Source organism: Tigriopus californicus, chromosome 11 (genome assembly GCF_007210705.1).
Source record: "Tigriopus californicus strain San Diego chromosome 11, Tcal_SD_v2.1, whole genome shotgun sequence".
Classification (NCBI taxonomy): Eukaryota; Metazoa; Arthropoda; class Copepoda; order Harpacticoida; family Harpacticidae; genus Tigriopus; species Tigriopus californicus.
In genome coordinates this window covers 2226419-2239096 of record NC_081450.1, presented here as the reverse complement: position 1 = coordinate 2239096, position 12678 = coordinate 2226419, and the positions used below count along the sequence as shown (strand labels likewise).

At 41.1% G+C, this 12678-nt stretch overlaps 4 protein-coding genes across 4 annotated transcripts; 1 reads left to right on the top strand and 3 right to left on the bottom strand.

Annotated features, from left to right (window-relative positions):
• Window positions 1-557: 557 nt before the first annotated feature.
• On the top strand, window positions 558-2985 carry LOC131890060 (protein SDA1 homolog). The gene has a single exon (XM_059239331.1). The coding sequence runs from the start codon at window positions 690-692 to the stop codon at window positions 2916-2918; it is 2229 nt and encodes a 742-aa protein (XP_059095314.1). The 5' UTR covers window positions 558-689; the 3' UTR covers window positions 2919-2985.
• Window position 2986: 1 nt separating this feature from the next.
• On the bottom strand, window positions 2987-4234 carry LOC131890061 (PI-PLC X domain-containing protein 3-like; the record flags this gene model as incomplete). The annotated part of the gene is given in 2 exon segments (XM_059239332.1): window positions 2987-3744; window positions 3812-4234. Coding segments are annotated over 2 exon segments (955 nt in total), but the record flags the coding sequence as incomplete, so codon positions are not given.
• A 45-nt stretch (window positions 4235-4279) lies between these two features.
• On the bottom strand, window positions 4280-5288 carry LOC131890062 (PI-PLC X domain-containing protein 3-like). The gene has a single exon (XM_059239333.1). The coding sequence runs from the start codon at window positions 5250-5252 to the stop codon at window positions 4314-4316; it is 939 nt and encodes a 312-aa protein (XP_059095316.1). The 5' UTR covers window positions 5253-5288; the 3' UTR covers window positions 4280-4313.
• Window positions 5289-5377: 89 nt separating this feature from the next.
• LOC131890063 (uncharacterized protein RT0683-like) lies at window positions 5378-6670 on the bottom strand. The gene is made up of 4 exons (XM_059239334.1): window positions 6510-6670; window positions 6298-6360; window positions 6011-6238; window positions 5378-5939 (listed from the first exon to the last, which is right to left on the bottom strand). Exons 2-4 carry the CDS (start codon window positions 6305-6307, stop codon window positions 5416-5418), a joined length of 762 nt encoding a protein of 253 aa, XP_059095317.1. The 5' UTR covers window positions 6308-6360; window positions 6510-6670; the 3' UTR covers window positions 5378-5415.
• Window positions 6671-12678: the final 6008 nt, after the last annotated feature.

Genomic DNA, 12678 nt, shown 5'->3' with positions numbered 1-12678 from the left:
TCTACTGTAATAATTGTAATAACTTGCATTTTCTCCTCTACCCACTTGTTTTTGTAGTGCCTGCGACTCCCCACTTCACATTGTCAATGTGCATTGAACCAATTCATATCAATTTTGCTGATTTCACGTTCTAATTAAATATTTTATTCCTCTTCTGCCCATTCTAAGCCCTCATTCTTTTGCCTCTTTTATATGATTAATTTTGATTATGCACTTGCGATGATTCATTCTACGCATTGATATGACCAAGCGTCGCAATAAAGATTATTGCTTTACATTTAAATTGCTGAGGCCAAAAACCCAGAACCTGCATAAAACTATACACGAAAATACGCAATATGCAATATGTGCAACTTAATCTATTTTATGACTAATCATGTTTTAACTCATAATCTGACTGATGAATTTTCCATCAGCAAAACGTAAGAGCATTGTGACTGATGATGTCCGCATCATAATCACAAGATGATTGAGCATTTTCTCATTTTCTCCCTGATCCATGCTCAAACCAACTAAATCCAAACAGGACCGTATCGTCACCCTGAGACAAAGTTTATTTACATGCTCTATAGCTCTAAAGCTAATGAGCGCACGTGGTGATTGAGAGCAAGTACTGCAAGATCATCTAGGAGTAGTCTGGGTATCGTTAGCAAGGAGGTGTGGCCTTGAAGGGGTGGATATTGTCGATCATGTCGCTAGCCGCCACTAGCCGTAAAGGCCGTCGTGATTTGACCTTGCTCGATCTGCAGAACGTGATCAACAAGGACGAATCCGGGCCCGAGCTCTATCACGCCGAATTCGAGCGTCAATTGGAATTCTTCCAGAATCTACTCACGATCTTCGAGCTCAATCCCAAGGACTTCAATCAAGACTTGTCTGATCACATCGCCTTCTTGTCACATGTGGCTAAAAGCTATCCGCAAGAGCTTCAAGACTTCCCAGAGACCCTGGTTCAACTGTTGAAGAAACATTCCACCGTTTTGGACGCCGATCTTCGGATGGAATGTTGCAAAGCACTGATCTTGCTTCGAAGAAAGAATTTACTGCCCCCTTCAGATTTGCTAATTTTGTTTTTCGATCTCTTCAAATGTCAGGACAAAATCCTGCGCAATTATCTCAAAGAACACATAATTTATGATATCCGAACTATCAATGCCAAACAGAAGGACAATCGATTGAACACGACGCTTCAGAATTTCATGTTCAAAATGCTCCAGGATTCGCATAAGATGGCGGCCAAGATGTCTTTGGATGTCATGATTGAGTTGTATCAGAAAGGCATTTGGCATGATCAGAAAACGGTCAATGTCATCAGCACGGCGTGTTTCCATGACACGGCCAAGTTGGCCGTTACGGCTCTGAAGTTCTTTTTGGGCAATGATCTGGACGAGGATGACCAAGGCGACGACTCTGAGGATGACATGCCCTCCGTCAAGAACGTGACCATGGCCAATCGTTTCAACAAGAAGACTCGGAAACGCGAAAAGTTCCTCGACAACATCAAGAAAGCGCACAAGAAGAAGAAGAAGAAAGGCTCGGCCGAAGCGTTCAATTTCTCGGCTCTTCATCTGATCAACGACCCACAAGGCTTCGCCGAGCGTCTCTTCAAGAAAGTTGACACCCTCCGAGAAGGTTTTGAGGTCAAAGTTCTGTTCCTAGATCTCATATCCCGACTCATTGGCACGCACGAACTGTTCATCTTGAACTTTTACCAATATATGGCTCGATTTCTCAACCCACATCAACGCGAAGTCATCCCCATGCTTCAGTTCGTGGCTCAAGCCTCGCATGAGCTCGTTCCTCCGGATGCCATTGAACCCGCCTTGAGGGCCATCGTCAATAATTTCGTCACGGAGCGGAACTCCGGGGAAGTCATGGCCATTGGACTAAACTCGATTCGCGAGTTATGTAAACGATGTCCTTTAGCTATGGACGAGACCTTGTTGAGAGATTTGGCAGCCTACAAAACCTATAAAGACAAGGCCGTGATGATGGCGGCCAAATCACTAATCACTCTTTACCGACACACCTATCCGGATCTTCTTCATAAAAAAGACCGAGGTAGACCCACGGAGGCTCAAGTGGAATTGGGTCAAAGGGCTTATGGAGCTTTATTGACCAAGGATTTCATCCCGGGAGCCGAAGATTTGAAGGAGAACGAGGTTAATGATGACAACGGAGATCCCAATGAAGACGATAGCGAAGGAGAATGGGAAGATGTGGTGCATTCCAGCGATGGAGAAGGAGCAGATGAGGAAAGCGACGATGATGAAGAAGAAGAGGTTGATGATGATGATATTGAAGAAGGTCAAGGAGAAGAAAATAGTGATGAGGACGAGGATGGAGAAGATGAGGTCATTTTAGAGGACGAGAACGACGCACCTCCACAAAGCTCCAAGAACAAAGCAAGGAAGAACAATGATAAGGACAAGATGAGCAAAGCAGAGATCCTGGAGGAAAAACGCAAGCGTGCCGCAGAGATCACCACCAGTCGCATTTTGACCGACGCTGATTTCAAGCACATTGATGCCACCCAACTCAGAAAGCAAGTGCAGGCCTTCAGGAAAGGTGGCCAGAAGCGCAAATTGGACGAGAGCAATCTGGAGGATGTCATGACCAATCCCAATGCCCGTGATGAGCTCGTGGATCTGGCTCAGATCGAAATGGTCCATAAGAAGCGGAAACACGACAAAGAGACGCGAATGGCCTCGATCAAAGAAGGCCGCGAAGGTCGAGACAAGTTTGGCTCCAGAAAGGGAAAGGTTAGTGAACACGCCAGTTCCACGCATAAGGAGAAGAACAAGAAGAAGAACTTCATGATGATGAAGCACAAGTTGAAGCGCAAGGCCAAGCGATCTTTCGTGGACAAGGCTCGAGATTTGAAGAAGTCTTTAATGAGAAGACAGAAATTCAAGTAACGTTGTTAATCTTGGTTTTTTTTTTCCTTTCTATTTTTTTCATGTTATAAATCATAGTAATTTCTGACGTCTTCTCGTATTGGAGTCATTCAAGGAAATCACACTCTCCACAAAACCGGATTCATCCACGAAATCAGCTAAAACCACGTTCAGGTTTTGAGATCGACTAGTTTGGGGGATCCATTCTTGGATCAAGTGTCTTGTGCAAGGTCGTCCGATTTTTTCTTCCATTGAACTGAAAAAATTGCTCCGTACGGTTTTCATGGAGGCTGTTAAAATCCCTTGGGATACATGGAGGTGCCTGGAGTATCTGTTTTCGAGGTAGACTATGAGTAGGGAATCCATCGTCTTGAGGTCTTCCGTATTTGGCCAAGGATTCTGGATCCAGGATCGACTCCATACTTTCGATCCCAATTGGATCAAATGATCGCAAGATAGAATCACTTGGCCTTGAGCCAGAAGATCTTGGAATGTCAAGTCAGTGGATTGAGGAATGAGCTTGTTCTCAAGGATGTCGTCAGTGACCTCGGCTAAAATTTGGAAGTCGATCGGAGTGAAATCATAGGTATGGTGGATGTCGATCAGAACCAATTCCCCTGGGTGAGTGTCCAAGAAGTCGCGGATTTCACACAAGATCGGCCCAATTCCATCTCCAAAGAGACCGTGCAAGATTCGAATTTGAGCTTCAGGTTGTTTTTGACTGACTTGGGCGGAAGACCCACCACAAATTAGACTCTTCTTGGGATATTTGCCCAATCTTAGATCGAAGAACCGAATCCCATGTTCCAATTGTTCCCGGCAGTTCCACTTCTGACAAACTCCCCATCTACAAGACCAAAAAAGATCCTTGACACGGAGAAACGCATCCTAAATTGAACACTACTTAACCTTACCTGCGAAGGATGGGTTTACTGAAGAGACTGGTCCTCCCTGCCCATTTCTGGATCCATTGGGGCTGATCGGGTCCCACCACAGAACTTGTGGATAGATTGTGAGTGAAGGAATTGTGCGACCCCGGAATGGACAGCTCAAGGACGGATTTAGCTTTCATCGAGGGGCTAAGATCCCGCATCCAATTGGCTAGATCCATTGTGCCTTTGTTCCTGGGACCTTTCCAGTTTGAGGAATTGCTTCCCGATCGAATCAATATGATTGAGCGACTGCTCCATGAAAGAACTTTGATTGCATGCTCAAGGTATTAAAAAAACGAGGTCGAGACTATGTTGTGAAACTAGTACCAAAATAGGGAAGAGCTCTCCTCAAGCCTCTCATTATTATGAGACTGAATTGGGGACTTCTGACGTCACCAACCCTCCTTTTTGACAACGACAATTTGTGTTGAGAATGAAAAAAATATCGAATGCATGCATCCCTTTTGTTGTATTAGGTAGACCATCAGGAGTGAAAGTCATTGTTGAAATCAATTATTGAAGCAACAAGATCATTTTTCTCCACATAATCGATCATAATAATGTTCAGAGGTAGATGACTTCGGCGGACCTGTTGGAGAGTTTCGCTGGAAATCATTTTGTCACAAGGCTCGGCTAAGCGCTTCTCCAGGGAACTGAATGGATTACGCAGTAAGGTTGAGAGGTTGAGGGTAAAAATGGCTTGGGACACGAATAACCTCTGGGTATCCCGTTTCCGCAATCCCGCCATTAGGAATGCCTCCAAATCCGTGGGTATGGTTGTGTTAGCCCAAGGATTGGGACACGAAGATCGAGGCCAAGACCATGGAGCGTTGCATATCTTGTAGAAATAGTCGCAAATAATGATCACTTGAAGTCCCCGGGATTGAAGATACGCCAGAGAAGGAACTTGGTCCAAAAAATGACAGAGTTTGGTTTGGAAATGTTGAAGAACTAAATGCTGAAGAGAAGCCAGATCCACTTGATCTAGTCCGTAGAAATGCTGAAAGTCTAAGATTACGACCTCTTTGCCATGGTCGTCCAAATAGGATTGGATGCTCTTGAAGATCTCATTCACAGGAGATCCATAGAGGGCATGCAAGATCTTGATCTCCTTGTCCTTGTCCTTGTGTTTTTTCGACTGTTTCACAGCCGACACTTTGCTCAATCTAAAGTCGAAATAACGAACACCCAAACTTAATTGAGCGGTAGCATCTAATTTCTGACACACGGCCCATTTGTAAATGATGGCCTTGGCCAAGGGACCAAACAGTTTGGCCACTTTTTGCATCAATCCGGGCTCATCAGGGCCCACCGGTGACCGCTTGTCCAATGAGTAAGTGAAAGAATTATGCGACCCTGGTATTGCCAAATGATCCAAGGGACGATTTCGCACCTGCTCCTCCAATTCTCCCATCCAGTCCATGCTCTAAGAACCTAACTCATTCGCAGTAAATTTATTCTCTAGCTCAGAGCTTTCCTATCTGTGCTGAAAGTAAATATCCGCAGCTGAATCGAGTTCTGTGAATATGGCGGGAAATCAAAACTGGATTTGAACTGGGGCAAATCTGGTTTATTCAGTCTTTGGTTTATTCAAACGGCAGTGCTGGTTGGTAGAGTGCGTCGTTGAGATCGAAATCCACACTGATCTTGGATTCTCTTTGGATGTGGTCGTAGGATTGGGTCTCGCCCATTAGCTCCCAATCTGGTCCATAGGTTCTAGTCAGGTAACCCTTGGCATTGTCCGGATAGGTAAGGTGGAAGTCTCCAAACAAGCCTGATTTGGCTTGCTTCACATCTTGAATCAAGTACCACTCGTTGGGCCACAAAACTTGTGCTATCCTTTGCCTTAATTCGTATTTGTTCTTCTGTTGGGTCATGACAAAGATATCACAGAATGGGTAACGATAATTCAAGAGCGAGCTATTGGGCAATTCTTCGGACTTCGTCTCGTGAAACATACGGTATCCGAATGTGGTGGTTTCTCTGAGTTCAAGCCCATAGCCTTGCTTTAAATAGGATGCCCTTTCTAGTAGGTGGTTTACTTCTGTATCCGGGATACACAGATCCAAGTCATCGTCCCACGGGATCAAGCCTTTATGCCGGAGTAGACCTGAAATTCACCAAATGTTCCTCTTTGATTTATTTCGTGATGCAATTCTTATTTCAATGTGTTCTCGTGACCTAAAGTGGTTCCTCCTGATGTCCAGTAAGTAATGCCCAAGTCTTCGAATGCCTTCGAAATCTGCCGCCCAAGATGATAAACGTGCTTCACGACCGTTTCAGGCGTGAATGTTAGCTCATTTTTAAATTTGGGACCACAACGCGAATCAGTGGAGGCACAGTCTTCTTCTAGGCTGGCGAAAAATGAAGGCAGGTCCTCAAACACATCCGTTCCATGGTCCATTTTACCTAACGAAAACCAATGGAGATGATTCCAAGACTTCAAGACCACTATGCTACTCTTTTACCTTTCCTCATATTGTAGTGACGAGGCTCGAACTCCAAGGAGATCCACGGATGAAATATGCGCGCTGAGATAAAGATAACACTAACAAGTTGTGGCGAGGTTGTTTTCACCAAGGATTTAGGGAAAAGTCATTTATTTCACGACCTTCAAGTAGGTAGTTGATCGTCATTTTTTTCAAGTTTATTTGGCTTCAGTGAGCTGTGTCACTCTTACCATAGATCGATCCTGGAAGGTCTAGATCAACGTATTTTTCCAACGATAGTATTGAAGGAGTGTTGCACGATGTGGAACAACTATCATGTGCATATTGATTTTGGCGAAACAAAATTGGATGGATAATGTCTGATTCCCCATGGGCCCTTTGGATCAGCTGACATGGACTTTCTCCGCCTAGGAAAATGTAGGCGGGGGAAAGCATGGGAGCACGCTAGCGGCTAAGAAATTGAAATTGTGCAGCTTTTACTTCCAGTAGGGAAACGAGGAAATAAGATTAAAGCGTCATGAAATATGTTCGTGCTCATACATTTCGTGCTTTGAGAAACACTGGACTGAAAGGGAATCATGTTAAAATTGCCTTTCATTAGGCGGGTTATCAAAATCATGTTAAATGAAACATGACCGAGTCAAAAATTGAAAGATCAACATGTTTTGCCAATATTGAGAGGCGCATTGTCTTTCAAGTTTATCTTTTATTACACCTTTAAGCAATGATATCAAACATAAATGACATGTTTCAAAATCAAATACGTAAAAAAATCTTCAGATTTGGTTTCAGTCATTTGAGACGCAAGAAAAATTAACAATACCTATTTGAATCACATTGCAAAGTGCACAAATGATTGTTAAGAATGTATTCCTTGGCTGAAATTAGAGCTTTAGCGGCCAGATTATTGTGATTTTTGTTAAGCATGATGACGTACGAGTTATTATTTTATCATTATTCCAATCTGATGTGGGATCTTCCGTTTTTGATAATCACTAAGGATGCGCAAAAGATGCAAACATGTTTTGCGTAATTTGCATAAAAGGTAATACACCTTTTCTGTGCCGCGGTCCCTTTCTAATGTGTCAATTTCTCTTTATGGGTGCCGTTTCCTTTTCCAGTACGTCATAATTAGACCTCAGAAGATAAGTTACCTTTGTAGCCGATTTTTTTAAAGTTGAGAAAAATGCGAAAAAATTGAGAAAACATGCAAAAAAGGACTATGTATGCAAGAAACAAGAAGCAACAATGCAAAAAGAATTGTTACAGATGTCAGGGTAAACAATTGACTCTCTTTTGGAAAAAAAACTGTTTTTGCTGCTGAGAGTGCTGGTCAGCAAACAAATTTGGGTCACATCAAATCTACTGCACTTTCTTTTTTGCTGACTTTTTCAAACCGAAAAAAGGAGTTGAATTTATTTTTCAAAATCATTGGTAGACCAATTATTGTAAAAAAGTTCAAGTAGCAACAACTAGACAAATCACAATCTTTTACGTTGATTATACAGGTGATTACTTCTGTGCAGTGATTGTAAAAGCCAGTGAAAACCCAAACCCTAAAAGATTGCTAAATGGTTTGGGCTGAGAATTTTATCCTTCAGCTGATCATTCACCACGGAAGTAAATAAAAAGGTTCCTAACAAGGAATAAGTTAAGAAAGACGCAGATAAGGAAGGACCCAAATGAAAATCAAAGGGCAAAAAATAGGGAGAAAAAGTCGAAAAAGAGTCGAGGAAAGTGAAAAATGGCTATTATAGAGAGAAAACTTGGAAATTTACCGCTAATTTTTTTCCGGCCAAAAAGACCAAAGTTTAATACCTTTTCAGGTTTGAACATTTTTCCAACCCGAGTTATAACTCAAATACTGACTTGTGTGATGACCCACGCTTGGTAATATTCTTTTAGTGTGCTCATTTCGATTTCATCCATGAAAAAGTGGCGTCATCTGACGGAAAGACCCAACCAACGATCTAACATCGATCACACATTTGTGAGTCACTAAAATCAATTGCAGATTGTGAAAATCCTCATTTTTATATCTTTATTCTTCTTTTGTTGATTTCAAGATGTTTGTCCAATTTCTCTCTAAAGACCACATTCTAAAGATCAACATCTAACGACAAACACAAAAAATCGAAGACAGATATGTGCTGTTTTGCATCGACCTGGAACAGGTAAAAGCTTTTGATACACACTGTAAAAGGATTAAGGTAACATGCCCACTTATGATGGGCACAGAGATTACAATTGTGTTGCAATATTATGTATATAAATTCCTACCATTAGGTCCATAGTTCCAAGTAAAACTAAATTATCTGTACGGGTTGCTGGGAACGGCCCACTTCGGTAGCAAGGCTATGAACATTGGCCCACTTCGGTACAATGTCATTGCAAAACGATCCGCCGTCAACAGAGAAGCACATAAAAGCAAAAATTTTGGTTAATATTCGTTTGAAATCAATTCAGAAGTCCGACAAAGGTTTGCAACAACTAAAACATAGAAAATATCTTCTAATTGAATATTTAGAGAGGTTTAAAATCAGTTTCAGGGCATTGTTTTAGCCGTAACAAACTTCAGTCATAGTGTCATTTTCATGGTGACAAATCATTAGATTATGGATTCAAAGGGATATTTCATAATAGGGAATGAGTAATCAGGAAGGTCATTACTTGACCTTGAAAACCTAAAGTTTACCTTTTTGCTACCTACCTTGGGGACCAACTTGTTTGAAACTTGGATTTTTGGCATTTTTCACCATGACCATGTTTCATGTGTTGTGCGTTTTGGATTTCGTGTCGTAAAGAATATATTGAAAATATATGATACATGATAAATTAACGTCCTCCCACATTTACTTCAAAAAAATTGGCTGGGCAAAAATTACATTCCTTGGGCAGGAAAAAAATCTGCACACTTGTTAATGTGAAGTATTGTAATGGTTCTCCTTTCTCTTTAACATAATTCTTAGGCACAAAGGTACATATGAGTATCAGCTTCCAGGTTTTTCATGAAGTAGACTTTATTGTTCGAACTAGCCTGCATTCTCGAGGGCTCGCAGGTGCTCTCAAAACGCACATTAAGCCTCTGGGGTCACTAGATTTGATCCTAAACCCTAGGTTGGGACTAGAGCTGTGTATCGGATTGGATTGACCAACAATTTTTGGATTCAGATTCAGTCGGATTAAATATTTTGTTCGGATTCGGATTTGGATTGGGTTTGAATCCGATCCAAGTCCAAAATTGCAAGACAAATTAAATGAATTCAGAACTTGTTTTGAGAATGATTACTTTCACAAGTCTCAAAATCTGAGAGAAAGCACAGATCATCAAATTTAAAATCTGTGAATGGATCTACTATCTTAAAAGCTATTAGAACTGTATGGCAATCCCTCACAAGTAAAGAAACCCAAAGGGTCAGAAAATAGGAAAAGAATCAAAGCATTTCCATTCCATACAGTCAATATTAGGAAAAATAAAATTAGGATATCTCAACAAATCAAGCCTTTTAAAGCACAACTTTTACACTATTTTGATAACAGAATCATTTTCAATAATACTACAATTGAGGCATATAATTAAGACAATTGTTACAAAAAATGACGCTATTACAACAGGAAGATTATATTTTGGCTGAGCCAATTCCACTTAATCTCATCATTTTAAAACGTTTAAGTGGCAAAAAGGCACATTGGGTTAAAGTTAAATGACCTCTTTTTCGTCAATTGGGTGAAAAAAACAGATTTGGGTCAGATTTTGAAAAATGTTTCATATTAAAGTCGGATTAAGGAAATACATCTTGGGTTCGGATTTAGATTCGGATCCGAAAAAAATTCGGATTTGTATTCAGATCGAGCAGAAAATTTTGGATTCGGATCCGGTCAGAATGGGAAAACAATTTCGGATTTGGATTAAAAAACATCACTTTGGATCGGATTTGGAGACCCTGTCGGATCCGATCAAGTACATTTTGTACCTTCTCTGAACACTACACGATCTCAACTTTTTTCACTTCTCCCAAGTCGAGAGCTCTTTCATCCCTTCAATGTTCCTGATAACCCATCTTTGGACTTGTTCGACCTTTCGCAAACCTGTTGAACTCATTGGAGCACAGATGGGTGAAGCATAATCAAGATGTGGCTGAACAATCTCTGCAAATTTATTGCATCTGCAAGCTTTGCAATTTTATCGGCAGTATTTGACATTTTGCTGCAATTTATCATGTGATTTCAGCCACTTCAGCTCAAAAATATTAATATTTCTACACGTTATGGTTATCTTCTGGTACTGGAGTAAAAAGCCCTTCTGAAGCCTCACTGGAAGACGTTTCAGTTTAGCGTTACCTCCTAATCAAGTGCTTGAACATGAAGATGGAGTTCATTGAGCACATTAAGCACACTCTCAGCGGGATTGCGTGTGATCACTCCTGATAACGCATAGCTCTACCAAACCTCGCTAGAAGACGTTCGTTCTTCAACCTACTTCAACCGAGCTTTCCTCTCCACTACTTAGGTACTCCATGCCGCCCTCCACTTGTTTTCCGCTTCCCTATAAATACTGATTCACACGTACAATGAACTAGCCTATTACCATCTACCGACTCGTCATGTTAGCGGATCAACAGGGTCCCCTACAAGTTTGTGACTTTTTTTAAAGAAAATTGGTCAATTTTGGGGAGAAAATTATGAGATTGAAGTTTTCCGCATTTGTTCTTGAAGTCTGTTTGACACGATAGTGCACAGTAGGTTGCAAATGCATTAAAACTTGCCCGCCTGCATATATATTCCATTCATCCATTTTCCACATCCATTGCACTTTTTGGAGATACACTATGTTAACACTCATTGTGTTTGTGCAACATACATCTTGTTAAAGATAATTAGACACATCTTAACATGTGTCCAGGGAGTATCAGTACCTGGCCGGGAGATGGATGAAAAATTTGGAAGAAATTGGCCTGCCACTCTTTTTAATAAACTTGAAAATAGTGAAATCTTAGCTCTAATATGTAATAAAACTTAACCTTAATAACAAATTTGTTGAGTAATAGTTCCATTGTTACAATATCAATGTGCTGTTGCTGAACTCAGATATCTTTTTTGTCAAGCAGGTACAAGATGCTGGGTTAGCTGATTGGTCTGAGGGGAAGGGTGAACAAAGCAAAAATCCTCTCCACAGGTACGTTCGTTTGTCAAAAAATCAGATGGCAGCTCTCTCGCTTGGCCTGACATCTGATGACGGGTGTCCTAATTGAGGGATATTTCCGCCTTGTCGTCACAACAAACATTATTTTTTACCTCACCCTTGGGAACGACGGCAGTGTTGGCAGCCCATTTAAGTTGTCCAAGAAGCAACTTATTCTGCAACTTAAATACTACTACAAGGAATCTCGAACTTGGCTAGCCAGGGATTAAAACAGGATTCGGGAGCAGATACTCAATCAATACAGGATCACAGCTAGCCTCTTGTTTCCAGGTATAGCAGGTTCAAATTATGGTGCTGAGGATAATGATTACAGAATTTTTCTTTTCATTGACTTTTGTTTGATTTGGAAGGTAGAAATAGTCTCTACAGCCCTCTAGTCAGTACCTGTGTTTTGACAAGTTTATTTGCAAATTTTGGTGCAAATTCAGGTCATTTTTTATGCAAATTTACTTTAAAAAAAAGACCACATATAAATAGATGCAAGTTTTGGTCGACCCTTGTTGTTATGGGGCTCAAATCGTAATTTTCATCAAGATGGCGGAAACACTTAACGGAAACGGAAACGGAAGGAGTCAGTCTCAGTTCAGGCGGACATCCAAAGATGTCGGGATTACCTCCATTGCGTTTTTGTTCAACTTGCCGGAAGAAACTTGTAGCTGATGGGAGCAAAAAGGTTGTGCCCAAACAATGGTTGAAGCAACTCTCAACTCAACGTTGACTTGAGTTCAATGTAGATCGGAAAGGCCTGCTGAAGATTCGAGAAAAAATGCATGCTGATTTTCAAAAAGCACTCAGTGCTTTTCTATAATGTGATAACATAGCTTATCTGGTTTGATGATCGAAGAAAACTCTTTCAAATACATGAAGCATTACTGAGCACATGAACAGAAACAGATGATGAACAAGATGAAGTTGCAACAATAGGCCCATTCTCATAAGAATGCTCCTCAAGGTTAAGAAAGATTATGTGCAACCTCTCATTTTCGTTTGTATTGCATGTATATTTTGAGCACCCATGCGGTTCTTTTTTAATGCATAAACTGGTCTGGTATCAAGTCTGCAATAGACCTAAGTGATTACAGCGCCGAAGGGCCAAACATGGAGCCATCAAGAAGTGATACCTAATTGCTATGCAGGTACATTTGAGTTGTTTGGGCACAACCTCCTTCTCTTCGATCGGAGTCAGTTATACGAAA

What these genes read in the sequence shown, in the direction of transcription:
- LOC131890060 (XM_059239331.1), top strand. Translation starts at nt 690, where the DNA reads ATGTCGCTAGCCGCCACTAGCCGTAAAGGCCGTCGTGATTTGACCTTG.
- LOC131890062 (XM_059239333.1), bottom strand. Translation starts at nt 5,252, where the DNA reads ATGGACTGGATGGGAGAATTGGAGGAGCAGGTGCGAAATCGTCCCTTG.
- LOC131890063 (XM_059239334.1), bottom strand. An exon ending in ATCAGGAGGAACCACTTTAG is followed by an intron (nt 5,940 to 6,010) that starts GTCACGAGAACA and finishes GGTGAATTTCAG; the next exon opens with GTCTACTCCGGCATAAAGGC.